This window comes from Thunnus albacares, chromosome 4, assembly GCF_914725855.1.
Source record: "Thunnus albacares chromosome 4, fThuAlb1.1, whole genome shotgun sequence".
Classification (NCBI taxonomy): Eukaryota; Metazoa; Chordata; class Actinopteri; order Scombriformes; family Scombridae; genus Thunnus; species Thunnus albacares.
In genome coordinates, this window is record NC_058109.1 from 5,065,874 (window position 1) to 5,084,400 (window position 18,527).

The 18,527-nt window shown below is 38.7% G+C and overlaps 1 protein-coding gene across 1 annotated transcript in view; it reads right to left on the bottom strand.

Moving 5' to 3' along the window:
* Window positions 1-18,527, bottom strand: part of rspo4 (R-spondin 4) — a 45,528-nt gene that overhangs the window by 14,987 nt on the left and 12,014 nt on the right. The window contains exon 4 of the mRNA XM_044350244.1: window positions 17,014-17,220. Coding sequence (XP_044206179.1) covers window positions 17,014-17,220 — 207 coding nt within the window. The remainder of the gene's footprint in view (window positions 1-17,013; window positions 17,221-18,527) is intronic.

The window sequence follows — 18,527 nt, forward strand, 5'->3', positions numbered from 1 at the left end:
GGTATTGCTTTAAAAACCCAGTACCAGCTGCGCTCCACAAGCCGCCTCTTGTGTTCATGCATATAATAACCGTCCTCGCTCTGTGGCAAAGACATGTTACATGACACTGTTGTATCGTTGCAAAAAACCTCCCAGCGAGAACATCAGAGAGAGTGTGCGGTCGGTTCAGAGAAACTGTGTGACTCTCACACACACAGGTTTTTATCTCGTCTCTTAAACATGACCACAATGTTTTCCTGGTCGTAACAGAATAAAAGGTCATAGGAACTGTTTCTGTTTGTATCATATTCTGTATGGATAGATACCATTAGGGCTAAGTGAGAAAATATGTTGTTGTTTTTTTGTGTGATATAAGTGAACTGACCCTTTAAATCAAGATAATATCTGACTGAGAGATGGCCACGTCTCAGAGTGCGAAGATTTACTAGACAAAAGATTTTTCAAAAATGCCGGTATTATCCTCTTGAGTCTGTACCGACTCCTTGCACAACACAGTTACACTCAAAACCACATGTTGCGGTTGAAAAAAAAAAAAAAAAAAAGCACTGTACATCGGCATAACGGATGATAAATCATCATGAAGTTATAAGTGGCATGGAGCCATGTGGGCCAACACACACACGCTCCCTCAGAACAGTGAAACCAACTGTGGGGTCACAGACATACATGCACCTTCACATGAACACAAGCGAATGTACGGATACGAAAAAAAAAAAAAAAACAACTTATAAATTTGGACTTTTTGCAGGTTGGCTGGAAAATATATATATCCAGGTAGCACTCGGAGGAAAATATTTGTCTTCAGCTGCTGCTCCGTGTGTTCAACAGTAGTGTTTCTACTGGGCTGCGTCCAGCAGTTAACAGTAGCAGACTGGTTTTACTGGGCGTCTCTGTATGAGCGCGGGGCAGGATGGTGTTGAAAACGGAGCATCTGTTGTCAATCAATCTCCTCGCAATAAAATACACAGGGTTGAATTTAAATAGACCAGAGAAGGAAATTTTTTTTTTTTTTTGGTGTCTATCTCTCTTTTAAGTACCATTTTTGCAAAGTCAAATTTTACACAAATGAAATGTCAAATTCAGAAAAGCAAAAGGAAATCTGTCAGAGCTCATAAATACACACAGCAACTTATTTATGAGCTCTGTATGTTGAGATGAACAATGTTGTTTCTGTATATTTTTGATTTAACTTCAATAAAAGCTGAAAAATGGGACAAATTTCCTGCTTTTACTGGAAAGCAGTGACAGAAAAGGAGAACTGTTGAAGTGATTTCCTCACCTAATACTGGCTATTTTGCTTTTTGCTCTTGCGGTTTTTTTTTTTTTGTCAGTATTTGTTTTTCTGGTTTGGTACTTTCTTTCTTTCTTTCTTTCTTTCACTCGCAGCGTGATGCCAACATTTTCTTTCTGCCTCAAAGCTGCATGCCTGATTTCTTATCAAAACTCACTCAGAATGTACTGGATACAATCCTCTGGGCCTAACCTCCTATTATCCCCTGGATGGAAATATTTTATGACTGAAAGAAAAAGACAGTATAATGTGCCGCGTTTGATCAGTATCTCACCTTGCCTCACGTTTCCTCAACTCCTCTGTGAGAGTTCAGGGAGCAGGAGAGAGAGAGAGTTTGGACATGGTTAGTCTATTCTACAGGCTGATGTGGCTCTCCTATAGGTTTAATAGAGGGTATGCCTGCAGCTAGGTCATAAGATTGAAATCATTATGAAAGTAATAAGGCTGTTTTACAATATTTATATATTTTACGACATGGTAAAAATATGCAAAATCACATTTAAATAACTAAAATGCTGCTCAAGACAATGTTCTCCTAGAAATTACGTTCATATACAACTAAATTGCAACAGCAAATACATTTCAAAGTAAACATAATGATGCTGAATTATGTTTTGTATCCACATAATGAGAAAATACTGTTAATTAACGTGTTTAGCAAGTTGTAAAAATGTTGATACTGTTCATAAAAATATGTGATCTTGCAGTAAAATATCTGCTGTAGCAATATTAGGTTTAATACATAAACAAGTCTGCAATGACTTGAAGCAACAACATGTTTATTTTACTAATCTCAGCCAAAGTGCTTTTGTTGCCTAAATCTCTCAGTGAGCTTCATTCATTTGGAGAAAACACTGCATTATGATGAAGCATTACATGAACCACGCTGCGATTATGATTTGATTTAATAAAAGTTAGATGCTGATAAATATTATTGAATTATCGCCCAGCTCATAACATACTCGGCCCAAAAGTTTCACCTCTCATGTGACCTTTTACAGAAGAAACAAGGGAGACAAGAAACATGTAACCAAACAGACTGAACCTTCTGGAGTACGTGTTTAGATTTCACCAGTTTTAGAAATGTTTCTATATATAAAATAGGGCTGTAAATTAATTCCACATTAATAGCACCTCTCAAGACAACATGTGAACAGAAGCTGGAGATTGAAATGAAAAACCTCTACTTTACTTCTTGAGCCCCAAACATCCTCTACATATCACCAATGTCTTCACACACACACACACACAAACAGGAGCGTCACCATGCAGCAATGCTGTAATGTTACATCATAATTGCACATAACACATATGTTTACCAACTGCCCCAAACGTTCTCTCTCCTACTTTATCCCTACGGACACTAAAGACAGGAGTAAAAGCGTCGCTGCAGGTGCAGCAGGAGCAAATCTCCTCCGTCGTTACAATAAATAAGACGCACGTAGACGACTTATTTAATGAGCCGGGCAAATAAATCTTAATGATCTCGACTCAAAGGTCACTGGGTTGCTTCAACTCTGCGGCGCACTGAGATAGCAGCCGAGGGAGGTGTCGTGCAGAATAATTCTCTAAGGAGAAGAGACGCCTGGGATTTGTAAAATAAGCATAGGACCAGAACGATGGGGCATCTTTGATACATTCAGAACTTCAAAACAGAGTATACACAGACCACTTGTGGTGTGTATTGAATCTCTAAATTCTTGATGGTCTGATAAAGAATTTATAAAAGTACATTGAAATGGACTGAATCCAGCCAAATTGAATCAGTCACACTAACACAAAACCTCATGAAAATGCCTGGAATCCACCTAGAAACATACTTTTCTCATCTCGGCCCCACGACTGCGAGGGTTAGTCTCCGCGAGGAAACAAGAATCTCATTATTTGCTTTTACTTAGGGCCTGCCTCTGAAATACATACATGAGCACATTCAAGGAGTGAAAGTAAGAAAAAAAAAAAAAAAAGAAGTGAGGCAGTGTGCAGCGAGCTCCGTGTTGTCTAATGAGTACCTGTTGTCCAGAGTTTAGTTGCCCTGAGGGTACGTCTGCACTGGGAATCGCTGTGCGTTAACGTAATGCATATGATACTTGGGGAAAATGTACTTTAGCTCTCGCTGTCTGTGTTGTGTTACACTGTAAGCTTTACTCAGATCCATGTGTTGCTGGACAAGAAGGCCACTGAGTTCTCCGCTGTACAGACTGCATGTTAAAGTAGCAACATCTGAAATGGTGTAATATAAAATAACTCCCTTTTCTGTCAGGCGGGATTTGTCTGACTGGTTGGTGGATATAAGATTGTTGTTTGCAATGTAATCTGCTCCCATATATTTAAAAAAATATATATGATTTTACTTCTTCGCTAAACAAACATGACAGAAATATTGAGCTGAATAATTGACATTTATATATGAAGAATTCATTTGCAAAAACCGTTATTCACGTAGCACCTTCTGAACCCTAAATAAGTTTTATTAGAAAAGCCGTTAATGTCCGTTATCAGTGCATTGAAAGTTTTACAGCAGAGGATGTAAACGCCAGTGTGCTGCTGCTCTTCTTGAACAGAACCCAATTAATCAGTTCAGCGGATCAGTGCGCTCAAAGGCATCTTTAAAGATGGATAATTTGGAACAAAAAGAAGAAGAAGAAGAAGAGGAAAGCTGAAACTTGAAAAAGAAGCATGTTGAGGAATTAACCAACAGATAAAGTAAAGCAGCCACTCTGTTGCTTTAATGGATATCATGAAGACCTAAAGTGGATAATCCAGCAAAACACAAAACCAAGGGGGTCTGACGGTCAAGTACTTTGTTCTAAATGAGAAAAATACTCGTCTGCGAAGCATCATTTATGAGCTTTTTTTTTTTTGTAAGTATTGAATACTGCTAAATGTCTGTGATTATGTTGTGGATAATCCTTTTTTTTTTAAAATTTCATCTCAGATTATCTGCTTTTCTGGGAATGCCTGGATGTGGTCGGATTCTGGAAGCAAATATCTCTCACTTTAAGTGACATGCTTGAAGTTAAGATCCCACTTTCACCAACTTTGCTTCTACTTAATGACGACTTCTCTTTAGATTTGTCTTTGTAGCAGAGAGACACATATTCTATGGGCTGGTTTCACTGCAGCCAAAAAATGTTGGCCTTGAGGTGGCGACCACTACATTCTTTGGCTTGGCAACAGTTGGCCAACTCGCTTCTCGAAAATTGTCCTGATGGAGTGATCCGTGGCCTGAACGCATGGGGACAGCCTTAAGACTCTCAGAGCGTGGGATACGGCTTACAATTTAGTTAAAGAGAGGGTGCAGCGTGATTTGTTTTTTCGTGGGAGAGATCTGGGGTTGGGGTGTGTATGAAGTCGCCACTGGGAGGGTTGGGAGGGTTGGTGGGGGGGGGGATACATGGGTTTGATGATTGTTACTTTGTGTGTGTATCTGCTGTTGGGAAAAGGAGAAAATTTATGATGTATAAAGTTTCTTTTTTTGTACTTTTCTTACTTTTATTTCTATACATTGCTTTGGGTTTTTCAATTTGTTAAGAACAATCAATTAATCAGTCAAACTGTATTTATACGGCAACGTTCAAACAAATGAAGTGAAATTCAAAGTGTTTTACAAGCAATTGATGAAATGTAAGATGTTAAAAATAGATTCAGAGACTAATCACACCAAAGCAATTAAAAAAGCAGAAAAAGGTTAATTGAATAAGACAATAAAAGATGGGTAGTTAAGGTAATAAAATATAAACAATAAAAGATAATACAAGCAATAAAAATAAACAATAAAACTGTGAAATACTAAACAAAATAATTAGATTAGTAAAATAGTAAAATGTTAAAAATAAAATAGAATAAATCATAATGATCAACTGTTATATGTTGAAACAAAATAGAATAAAATAAATGATAAATAATGATAAATATGAATAATAAAACTACATTACAACACTACTTAAATAGATTAATCTGGTTTTTAGTTTATATCTTAAAATATTTTTATTTTCAGCTCCTCTGGAAGCTGTTTGGAGCATAACAGCTAAAAGCAGCATCACCAAAGCTAAAAGAGAGGAAGCGGAGGATCTGAGGTGACTTCCTGGTTCATAAACCAGAAGCATTTCTGAGAGGTAAACTGGTGCAAGACCATGAAGTCCCTTATGAACTGATAGAAGAATTTTAAAACTAACAGGTAAAGACTTTAAAATAGGCATAATGTGCTCTCTCCTGTGTTAGTTGGCACTCGTGCAGCAGAATTTTGAATTAATTGTAGCTGATCTTCTTCAGTGTGTTACAACAGTTCAGCCTGAATCAGTCTGTCTGTGTTGCTCAGAGAGAGAAATCGCTTCACTTTGGAGATGTTCTTGAAGCTCTATGACCACCTGTGGTCGGGGTGCCGTCCATCGCGCTTAAAAGAACAAAGTCGTCTATAAAAGTGACCTTAAATTTGTCACATGTAGTTTTTAGCTGTGACTTTAGGCAGAACAGACAACTGAATTTTTCATTTGCCTCTTTTAAGATGGTAGAGGTTCTGAGATTGCAGTGGTCTTTCCAGCTGCTTTAAGGTCGGTGAGAAAAGTTTTAAAAATGTTCATTTAAAGTTTCAGACTCATGGTGAGAAGCGTCGTTGCTGCTAATGTGTGCCACCACAGTATTCAGACTGGCTCCTGGGAATCAGTGGGCCGCTGCAGCAGTTCCATCGGAGGGGAGCAAGAGACCCAGAACGATGGAATCACTGATCACCATGGTGGAAGCAAGCGATGGCGGAGGGACGGGTGCGATGGCGGTTGAGGGATGAGTCTGGGCTCAACACCGGAAGGGGGCGGAGGATTTCCCTCTGTCTTCCCTGCCTACCTCTGTCATCCACCTGTGTTTTGTGCTCCCATACGAGCTGATCCAATTAAAGCCGTGGAGTTAAAAGTGTCCTGAAGGTTCAATGTCACTTTTAAAACAGTGTTTAGCTCAATCAGCCTCTCCTGCAGTTCTTTTATTTTGTGCAGATCAAATTTTCTGTAAAGTCCTCCCTGCTAATAATTAAAAACAAGTCACAGAGTTCACATTTTTGGGCTCTCATGCTCCTGGCCGTAGTTGGATTTCTTAAAAAGGTCCAGAGGAGCAGCAACAGGTTGTCCTCCCACCCGGTGGATTAAACAGACAAAGACCTCAGTTTGCACAGAGCTTAAATGTTTTGGTCTTTGGTTTCAAATAATATTAAAACTGGTTAAAACAAGTAAAGTAAAAGTTCACTAAAACGATAAAACAACTTAAAACTCGGAGTTAAAACCAACTGGGGAAGACGGAGGCAGCCATCTTGTTGCACAAGCGTGACGTCTCGTCCAATCAGACCTTGACTGACCACCTTGATTATAATCTTCCAGTTTTGCTCTCACACCTCTACTGACAATTTTCATTTTCAACGTATCTGTAGATAATTTTTAGCTTATAGCTTATTTTGTTTGAAGATTATAGACCCAAAGTTACATTTTTAATTGATATAAAACTGAGAAACTGAGAATCTGAAAAAAGCAAATCTTTGGCATTTGGATTTTAAACTTTCAGGTCATTTTAAACAATTAATAAGCTTCCAAAAAGATGTCAATTATTTTTCCTTCAATCTACTAATCCAAGAGCTTTACAAGAGGCGACAGTGTATTAATACAGAATTACTGTTTTTTTCCAGGCATCAAAAAAGGATCGCCTCTATAACGTTGCCAAGTACTGGATGCAGAACGGAGCGTCAATGCCTGAAAAACCGCGGTTGTGCTCTCAACTCAAATGAAAAGGCAGCCAAGAGACAATTTGCGAGAGACCACATTAAAACATTTACCTGCAGAGCCAGCCATAACGCTTGCTGTGGTTCACCTGACAGAAAGTATCTTCCAGCTGACTTGAATGCGAAAAAGATGCATGAACTCTCCTGCCGTCAAAATGATGAGCAGATCTCATACGTTTTGTATTATAGTGTATTCATGTATGACATTAACCTGGCATTCGGAGACCCGTCAAAAGATGTGTGCAGCACCTGTGTTGAACTTTGATTGAAGCTGAAGGACCCAGAACTCACAGGTGATGAAAAACGCAGAGAATCGGCCCTGTTCCTCTCAGACAGGCGAAGAGGACGTAAATTCTACGCTCCGCTAAATGCAGCGGAGGAAACTTTCACAGTTGCATTTGATGTAATGCAATATATGGTGCTGCCAAAGTCAACCATTTCACAGACTTACTATTCAAGACAGCTGTACTACCATGTTTTTGATGTTGTTTGCGTCCGTGGCCGTGGTCAGAATCAGAGAAAACGAGGACGTTCACCTTTTTATCAGAACAAGAAAGACAGCAACATGGTGGCTTCTGCTTTGTGGTGTTATTTGGGTAAAAATCTGATTGTAACAGACTGAAATACTAAACTAAAAAAACTGAAATATTGAGTCAAACATACTGATATGAGACTTAAAACTGAGTTAAACTGAATACTGTGAAAAACTGAGCTTCAATAAGTAACATAGAGAGGAGAGCTACACTGTGGATTACTGTAAAATGTTGTTCCAGGTTTTTGCAGTTTTACTTGTAAACAAAAAAAAAACTGTTTCAGACTTTAGGCTCGATGAGTCAGTTCCGCAGTGAGCTTGTCTGGTCACCACTGTGGTAGCTCTTTGAAATAAGGACAGCTGTGGTCTTTAATGACACTCTGCAGATTAAAACAGTTGCACGTTCATGCTCAGGGGTATCGTAGTCTGGCTGGGATTTTTCCAAGGTATGATTCTTGTGTAATATTGCACATTAATGGGCTGTTTTTGTAGCAATTTTCAGCAGTTTACCTACTTGTTTTATGTTAAAGAATGTTAAATATTACACTTAAAAGAAACTTTTATCCAGTATATGGCTTTGTTTAACTCTGAAACATGAAATCTGCTTTTTGTTGAGTTATTTTTACTTAATCAAAACAACCCATCTGCAGTTTTATTGATATTACCTGGAATGCAATTAATACAAACTGGCACGTATTCCTCTAAAACATAATATGAAGTGATGGTTTTTAATAAGTTTATGTGTGTTTGAAATGTACAAACACAGGCTCAACATTTCACTGTTTGAAAAATTAACTGATAAAATGGTACAACTACATGATAAAGAAATGAGGAAAGTTCATCATAATTCAATCAGTTCTCACAGTAACTTGAACTAATGATCTTCAGCTGTTTGTCACCTGAAAAGGTAAACTGATAGTTGTGTTATGAAAAAAAAACTTTGGTGAATTAATGCCTTTAAAACTTTCTTTCAAAGTGAGGTAAATGGGCTGCCTTTGTATAATTCTTTATTTATCCAAAGCACACACAAGGTAGTTGCATCACCATTTGGAGCAGTTTGGGGTTCAGTATCTTGCTCTGGGGATCGAACTACCAACCCTGCACTCATTGGATTTTTTGGTGAAATACCTTTCCGGTATTTAGAAAGACTGTTTCTTGAGCTAATTTATGCATGAACTTCTTGGGAAATGAACCAATACAATCAAGACTTTAAGGTAAATGCTGCTTCCCATCATTATACCACCATCATGTAATTCTCCTGGCAAAGATTTATTCTTATCTTTCGTTTGTGCTGCTCAACCTCATTTCCACTTTCCACTGAGAAGAACTTCTGAAAACACAGAAAATACCCCATACTTGGAAAAAAAAAAGAGAAAAGAAAAAAGAAAAACTTAGTTTTGTAAAGTAGACTTTCCAAATGATTTACCGAAAAGTTAACCAAGAGTTAAGAAGCATTACAGATGTTTGGAACTGCTGGTTCAGAGGCCAGTAACACCATTTCCAGTTAAGAGTCAATGTCGATTGAACAGATGGATGATTCAGTAATGCTTCAGTAATGACCATTGCTGCGTCATGTCTGGTGTGATCTCAGGGTAAGAGAACCAAAAAATGTCTTTGAAATCACTGATGTATTGTCCGTTCTCCACAGCACTCATAACTTCCAACTCAGTACAACTAACACACATCATCACTCATAAACTGAAAGCCACGAACGATGCGGACCAGGCCTAAATCTGTCCTGCTGATTATTAGTACTAACAGAAGCAATCGACTCATCTCATCAACTCAATCCTGCATCAATACTGTAGAGGTAGTAATAATAGACGTTTCCCCTTCTCACATTGTTCCGTAATTGACTACATAGGAAGAAAGAGGAGAGCTACGCTTTTAAAGGATATGGTTGCCATTTTTCTAGATTTTTCTTGTTGTCAACAAATCTCGTGCAGAGCCAAACCAACAATGAAATGATCTACTTACAAACCATTTCAACGCGCCACATTGTTGCACTGGGTGACATGTTCCTCTGCCACAAAGAGTTTTAGTTTAGTACAAAGTCAAGAGGTTGTGATATGTAGCTGTAAAGAGAACAGTGTTCCTGCCTTACACAGAACTACTCTCAGGAGACTGAAAATGTTCAAAAATGTTCAAAAAGTCTTTGGAGCCATTTTTAAATGAACTAACGTGTCCAAAACTCTTCATGATGAAGGAACATGTCACCCAGTGCAGCGGTGAGGCTCACTGACATGTTTTTAATAGTTTTTGGACAACAACTGAGATTGACAGCACAGAGGAATAAGATATATCAGGCTATGGATACACGCTAAGTAGATCAGTTCATCGTTGGGTTGACTTCAGATTTGTTGACAAGAAAAATATATAAAATGGCCAGGCTGATCCTTTAAAAGACAATTATCACATTTTGCATGAATTTTACAGTAAAGAATGATGGAAACATGGGGTAAGAGAAGGGATGGAATAACATGCAATAAGGGTCCCCAGTCAGATTCAAACTCAACATCATGGTCACAGTGGTCAAAGACACATACCATACTGGGCCACCAGGATGCCCCAGGCCATGCTTTTGTTTGTGTCTTTACACCTAAATGAGCTGGATTTTGTTGTTGTGCTAACAGTGCCAGACCAGAAAATGAGCTCATATCCCCATAAAAAGCGATCTGGTTAACATCACTGTCCCCCCCCACCCCTCAAAAAATACCACTGATAAAGTCACACGTGGTCTCTATTCATTGGTAATGGACCCACTCCAGACAGTGTCGCTTGTTAACATCACAGACTAGTAAAATGGTTCTCTTGTGTTTCAGCTGTGGGAGAAACTCTCATAAATAAATTATACAAAATGTAGACATAATGACACTGGCAACATACAGAGCTCTTTGGTACACACACACAAAATAGTCCACTAGCCCTGTGTTACATTGTGTTTGGGAAAGTTAAATCACTGTTGTCACAAATTGATTCAGTTCTTTAGTATTCTTTGAGGCTGTTTGTGGTGTCGATGTTCTGTAAAGTTGTTCTAATATTTTGTGCTCATCCACATATTAAAATGCAGTGGACATAATATTAGAAACAGATAGAGGGGCAATATATCAAAGTGTAATCGAAATTATTACAATGTGCACAAAAAAGTGATTTTCAGTCATGACTGAGCGGCAACTGAAGCCGATGTACCTCAAAGCGCAAAGCTACCAATGGCTGCGAGATGTTCCAACAATTCAAAAAGCGTCAATTTCTCTCTAGAAATGCGAAGTCAACCATTTTTTTCAACATGTCATTATGGTCGGACGATCCATGGTTGGACTATCATTGCAATATTTTGTTAAATTCACTTGATTACGATATCTGCCCTGTTAGCATTAGTTAGCTAAATTAGCCCAAGTGTGCAGTGCGCGGTGTTCCCAGTAAGCTAGCGTTAGCTTTGGTTTGAAGTAGCTGGGCGTGTTTCCAGAGCGTGAAATTTATCTGGAAAGTCCTGACTCCAAACGGAGAAGATAAGGTAGGCCATGCAAACCATAAGCTGCAACTCTTTGCTTTAAACTGGCTCCAATGCAAACCAATGGGTGATGTCACACCTCGCTACACCGATCTTTATATACACTCAGTGGGCCGCTAACAGAAAAAATGTGGATGGTAATATAGGATAAGGAAATATACAAACATCCAAAGACAGTTTGGATGTTTGTCAAGTTATGAAATTTTAAATTGGCAATAGTCTGATTTACATCCTTACAAAAAAGTCTGTATGTGAATTTAGATTTTATAAATATATATACATAAATATATATATAAACATTTCACATGTCAATGTAATATTTAATATATTAACATGAATTTTACATTTGCTTTTTTTGTAACAGCGTCTATCAGTGCACACCAATAGTATTATAGTATATCAGTGTGGACTCTATATACTCTAAGGCTTTGTGATCTGTGATTCTGTGTGTTATTTTCAGTCTCATATTGTGTTTTGAACTCGTTTTTGGCTAGCTAGCTGTAGCGTGCAGAACCAAGACTGTGCTGTGGGACTGTACCAAGTCTGTGCTTGATTTGTATTGCATTTAGTACATTAAACACTGAAGTACAGCTGCAGCAGAATTCTCTTCCCAAGAGGAATCACTTGTACGAATTAAGCTTTGCTTTCTTTTTCCAGGCAACGAATGACCAGGCAACAAGCCACGAGGGACTTCAGTTTTGTATTATGACTTATATCCATTCATTTCTACTTTATTTGAAAAAACAATACACTACAGCTCTAATGGAATAATAATGAAGGATCGACGTTTGACAGGGAGTCCAGCCACTGTTGTCTTAGCCTGTTGTAATATAGATGCAAGACAGTGGCATGTTGCTGGACTTCGACCATACTGTAAATACCAGTGTTTCCCTTCAGTTTACATTTGTGTTGCACTGCATCATAAAACACTAGTTATGCAGCTTCTTTCAATTTTATAGCAGTGGAAATGCATTATGTCCTAAATAAGAGCTGCACTGCCGCTCTCTTACTTTAGAAAAGGGAGCCAAGTAAATCAGTCCGACTATGGGAGATTATCACCGCCATAAATACAACTTAATAAGCTTCTGCACTAACACTAAACATGTGTCTAGAGCCGCAAAAGTCATTTTTACAAACATACTGTATATGCAGACCAAACTTTAGAAAGGGCTGTTTGATTTATCAACATATGGACAGATATGTATAATTATACAGTTTGTGATGGTTTTTTTCCTCCCAGTTATGCTGGTTAGATTTACAGCCAAGTGATTTGTGGTGCACTAAACCCTGATGGATTAAAAATGTTAGGCTATTAGCATCCACTCTGGTTGTTTTGTGTACGTGCTGGGTGTCTAACTACAGAGAATGAGGCACAAAACTATTATTTTGGCTATTTTGACTTTTAGGAGTTCTGTTTAAATCAAACCAAATTAAGCATCCGCACTAGCCACACTTTATGGAGCCTCGTTACCATGTTGTGAGAGGGCTCGATGGCCCTCGTTTAATTCAGCAGAGCGAGCAGCGACATGAACCGAATCGTCATCCTGGCCAGCCTCAGCGAGATGTCCGCAGATTAAATTACATCTAGTTGACTCCGGGTTTTTGTGATTAATTGAGCTGAAATGCTGTAAAATCCAGTCCTTAAGATGACAGCTCTTAATTTTTATAATGTTGTTTATTTGTTCAAACAGTGGGACCGCAACAAATCAAAAAGGGACAAGAATGATCTGGCAGGATTTGGAAAACATAAAGGAGCTCAAGGCTGAAGGCAAAGTACGGTAGATTTATTACATTTAACTGTATATGTAAGAAGTGGGGAGAAGTTCTGCATAGATTTTTGATTGTTTTATGTTCATTAACTCACATGCTAACTGGTTATTTCTTAATGTTTGGAGGTAACTAACAGTGACAGGTTTACCATAATGCAATGTTCAAGTTCTGTATTGATCATTTACATGAATATTATGTATGATTACATATCTATTCAGGATTCTTAAAAGTTAAACTTCTGGGAAGTACTGACATGACATGAAACGTTACGAGTCTAACATACACGTGAGTTTGGTAACCTGAAAAATCATTAAATGTCTATCTATGTGTATCTTCCTGCCTGAAGTGTGAATATTAAGTGACATTTGTTATGTTTTATACTTTGTGTTTTATCTGCTTTTATAAGTCTTGTAATCTATTCTCTATTTTCAGATGTACTGATCATTAAAAAAAAAAAAAAAAGGCTACGGCAGTGAAGGTTTTGGTTGGAATAAAATCCTGACTCTCCTCAACTCGAAATGATGACTGACGGTTGAGAAACTACCCTCAGCGTGAGAAGCCTCGGATGGTAAACCATCTGTGGGTACACAAATTTTAGATTTCACAGTAATGTTATCGTTAACTTATGGAAAACTTTAGAGCCGTATTTACAGCAAGCTGAGGAATTTAGAGTATTTTAATGTCTCTTGTATGAGTCTATATTTATCAAGGATAGTTTGCTCAAGGTCACGTCAGTACGAGGCGAATCCTGCTTTTTCACTTCAACCACCATGCTTACTGGTACGGGAATTGAACCACCAACCCTCCAGTTACAAGTTCGCTCCTCTAACCTACAGATCTCAGCAGAAAACACTTGCAACAACCAGACCTCCACCTTTGAACACTTGACTGGGACTTGAACCTTGACTAGGTCATTCTGTCTAACAGCTGGGCCACCACTCATTTGGAAGTTACTGTCGATAAGATAATGTGGATACAAATGGAAATATATTTGTGTTGCCAAGACATTCCCCTGACAGTACAACATCTTAACTGTCTGTGTCAAATGTTGCTAAATTGCCAGGAAAACAAGCAACAAAAAAAACCCTCCGTTCGCCCCTCCGTAACAGTTTTGCTGCCATCAGTGAAGAGACGAGAGAAAAACAGGACAGAGGGAATAGACGGGAGATGAGACCCGTGTCCTTCCTCATCATCTGAAAACAATAAGACAACAAGAGAGCAGGAATTAAAAGACTAGAGCCGTCTAATCTGGAACAACAGAGGAATGTCAGGGAGATGCCACAGCACCCTTTTATCCCAGATGTGTGCTATTAGGTCCACGGGCCCAATCCCTGCGCCAGACTCTGCTGGATCGGATTTCTTCCTCCCCTAATGCCACCGGACATACGATCTGACAATGATAATGATAATTACTTCAGATGACATGCCTTCCATTGTGGAAGAAGTGGAAAACACAGGCACGCACACACACGCACACACAAACACACACACGCACTAAAACAAGACAATATTTGCAGAGCTTTAAAGAGAAATTACTGTTGGCTTTCTCACCAATTTGGAAAAAGTTAAAAACAACACAGCTCTGTACATTCCTCTGCACTATTTAAACGTTTCACAGCTTCTTGTGCTGTTTGTGTAAGAGGAAGAAAAATATGAACAATAAAAAGGTCACAACAACAACTTGGTTTTGGAGGGAAAGCAGAAACCGCTGCCAAGTTTGGTTTTTAATGTTTTGGAATATCCGTATGAAGTTCATCATTAATTTAATGCAGAGTTAAAAACAAGAGCCAGGCACTGTCCCCAATACAATAGTTCTATTGCTGATGAGGGCATAAGAATAGGGGGACTAAATAATCTGTGTTTTTGTTCTCTTCAACACAGTTTTAACCAGTATTGACAGCATTTCCACAACACAGAGTTTTCAAAATATTTTTTTTTGCTGTTAGAGTCTATTTTCAGGTTCACATGGACCCTCAAAAACACAGAACACATGAGGAGCATTATGCCCTGACACGATTACTTCTATCTCCGCGAGTTACACCAAATCTCATAAATGAGAAGCTGTCTGTCGGCAGAGAGAGAGGCTGGATAGCCTTGGATGGAAGCGACGTAAACGCATAAAACCTGCGATGAAGGCGGAGAAAAGGTGTGATGTTTTAAGATGTTATCTCACAGCCGAGTAGCCAACAAAAAGAAACGCAAGTCCTTTTTTAGCCACGGGGAGCTGAGAGTGGCGGACATACAAGACTCTTGTTATCGTTCTCTTCATCTTAATATTTGCTCTCTTCTGTTTCCATATGTAACTCCTTTTTTTCGGTGCTCAAGACAGAAAGCCTCGGTAAGAGGATGTAGGTGCTTCTTTGAGGATATTTGCACAGGATTAAAGTCGGTGAGAACCTGCTCTCGTGATGCATATCCTGTCTGAAACGCCCTGATGAACATTTATTCAAACATGCCACTTTTAAAGAATGAGGAAAATAAAGCGTTTGCTGACTTCTGACTCACTTCGTTTCTTGTTAATAATGTTGATTTCCAAATTCACTTTTTCCCATAACTTGCTGTCACAAACATCTCTTTCGCAGGAATCACCCATGTGGGATTTCTCCCTTTTTTTTTTTTTTTTTTTTTTTTTTAATTTTTAATAAAACAAATCAACATTTTGGAAGTGGGTTTTTTCCCCCCACAGCCTTTCACTTGTTCCACCACATGCAGTCATCTGAAACTCTGGTTTGTACCATGTCTGTGTCATATTTCATCTGACATACACAACATAACACGACACAACAACACAAGCTGCCAAACACAAAATCACAACACAAACATGTGATCTCCTGTGAACCTGAGTATCCCGCTGCTATAAAAAAAAATATTTAAAAAAAATCACCAAGGATAGAGTTTGTGATTTACAGCTGCAACGATTATCAGTTAGTTGATCAACAGAAAATTAGGCAACTATTTGATGATCGTTTTGAGTCATTTTTTTAAGCAAAAATGCCATTTTTTTTGTAAAATGTGCGTTAAATGTGTGTTTCTTTAGTCTTCTATGATATGAAACCAAACATCTTTGGGTTGTGGACTGTTAGACGGGACAGTTTCCATCATTCCTGATATTTTGTAGACCAAAAAACTAGTCTATTAATGGAGAAAATGACTGACAGATGAATCAATAATGAAATAATTGTTAGTTGCGCCTCTACTGCAACATCACCACAGCTAGATTTCAGCAGAAGCTAAGAAAAGCCCGACTCGAGTGATCCTGAACCAGAACTCAGCTGTTCCATAAAGCAAACTCCCGGCTAATGTGATCAGACTAACTCAAGCCTGGTTTAAAATCTGCCTCTAATGTCGACAGATACAGATCACATCAATTCACAGTGAAGGAGAAAAGAGATCTAAAGGCTTTACATGAATAAGATAGAGACTTATAATATAAATGTGCTAAATTTGACGTGTGCTGCAGTTTGACTGTGATGCTCACAATACAGCAGTAATAAAGGACAGCTGGCTAAACCTGAAAATAGCTCGACAGCGATTACATTTCCATTGGAAATCACTGTAGGCCAGGACTTCTTGATTTACTGAAGTGAGCCCGGCTTAAGTGGCGTTACTTGAAATGAAACACCCCTCGGGGGAACAACAATATCATGTTGTTATTTGCTCACGTCTGATGTCCGTCGCTTTATCACGTTAAGTTACATGTCAGTAACGCGGCTTCACAGCATGATGTCATCCGGTTTAATCTGACTCTGCATGACGGAGCGTAAGGAACCCGCTGAACCTCTGAAAACTGTGTCTGTTTGTCAGAAGAAGTGAGGAAGCTTCTCTCTCCGTAGACCACCCTCCAACACTACACTAAAGCTCTCCAAAGCTGAAAAACTGTTAACGTCAGCCTACAAGTGTTAATTACAAGTAATACATGTTGGAATTTTTTTATAGGATCCAATCTTTTCCCACTTGGCATTATAAATTGCACAAGTGTGTAAAGTACACAGCTCACAACACATGACCAAACATCGCATGGAATCCACAGATGTTGGCAGTCCAACATGCATTTGAGCAGCAGGCAACATAAACAAACAACAACAAAACCTTCCAGCCTTATTTTTCACCTACTGTTTGCACGTGAACTCTTCCCCTTCTCCCCATCTCACCTGTGGGACATTTTTTCTTCATCCTGCACCTCTGTGTCTCATTGTGGGACGGGCAAAGCAATGCCGCTTGCTCTTCAGGCGTTTTCCCGGCCTGCCTTCCCCCACGGGTCCTGGTCTGCTTTCCCCACCTGAAGCCGCAGTTCACGCCGTCACGGAGACAGGCGCTCCAGTCGCTCCACTCTCCCAACGGAGCCAGGAGGCAGTCCTCTAAGAACCGGGGAGCAGATATGTCAAATTCAGGCTCTTTTTAAAAAAAAAAAAAAAAATTCATTTTACAAAACCAGATCTTTTAAAAGAAGTCAGTACTGAAAAAAAAAATGTAATCGTGAAAGCCAAGTGGTCGATCAGTTTCATATGAAATGAATCCAGGGAGCCTTAAGGCGCTCCTGAAGATGAAACAAATGTTCACAGAAAAGAGAAATTCCTCAGGCACTATTAATGCTTCTTGAGGTTGAAAGTGGTCCCCATTTGAACTTATGCCTGTCCAAGTAAAGACTTTTTAATATACATATTTTTTTTGTATCTTTCTCAGCCTAAGAATGCTGGATGAACTTTTCTGCAAATTGAAAAATAATAGCTGAATGTGCTGGACTAAGATAATGACGATAAAACAATAAATTGCAACCATAATCCCTGAAGTGGTAACAGTATATAAATACTAATGTTTTCTTCAGAACTCTGGAAACCAAATTGCTATGATTGAAGATAGATGAATGCCAGCTGAAGCATTAATACACGGGACATTACACTCGTAGTGACTGGTTGCTGATGAATGATGTCACCCACAAAATCAGACAACTGCAAGTTTTTCCATGCTGTCCACAACGGAAAACCAGCAACCTTGTCCAAGATAGTACAACATTTCTTGGTAATCATCATTATCTTTGTCAGATTTTGGGTATAAAATGAATAGATTTCCAGTGAGTCTGTTCTGAAAATTGCTTGAGGTGTGTACCAACAGTTAGACATGAAACCTTAACATCGCCATGAAAACCAGATGTGGTCACGATGCCAAGAAACAACAGTAGCTGCAGATGGCGCAGGTGGACGACAGAGGGGGAATCTGGAGTCCCGAACAGCGCCGAATGATAAGTGAGTTCAACAATATATCTCACTTACTTAGAAGGTAAGGATGATACACAACGAGATATGAAGATAAATTCTAAAACATCTCGGAGGACTTTTAATATGAATCATGTGTTGCGTCGAACGTTTGGCTTCATATCAGAAAATATTTAGCTGAGAAATAGATGAAGAGACAAATCGAGTGGATGAGTGTTTGCAGAACCGAGGGAGAAATAGAAATTGCTTCTCACAAGAAAGCTTCTAACATTTAAAGACAGCATGTCCCAAACAAAGGCGGTATTTGTTGCTTGAATGTGTTATTAGGCTGTCATGAGTATTTAATGTGATAAAACATTTGAGAAAAATTATTTGATCCATGTGAAAGTGTTCAATAATTACTTCAAGATTTGTTTTCCTGTTACATGGTATTTCCTGAAACAAAGTATAGT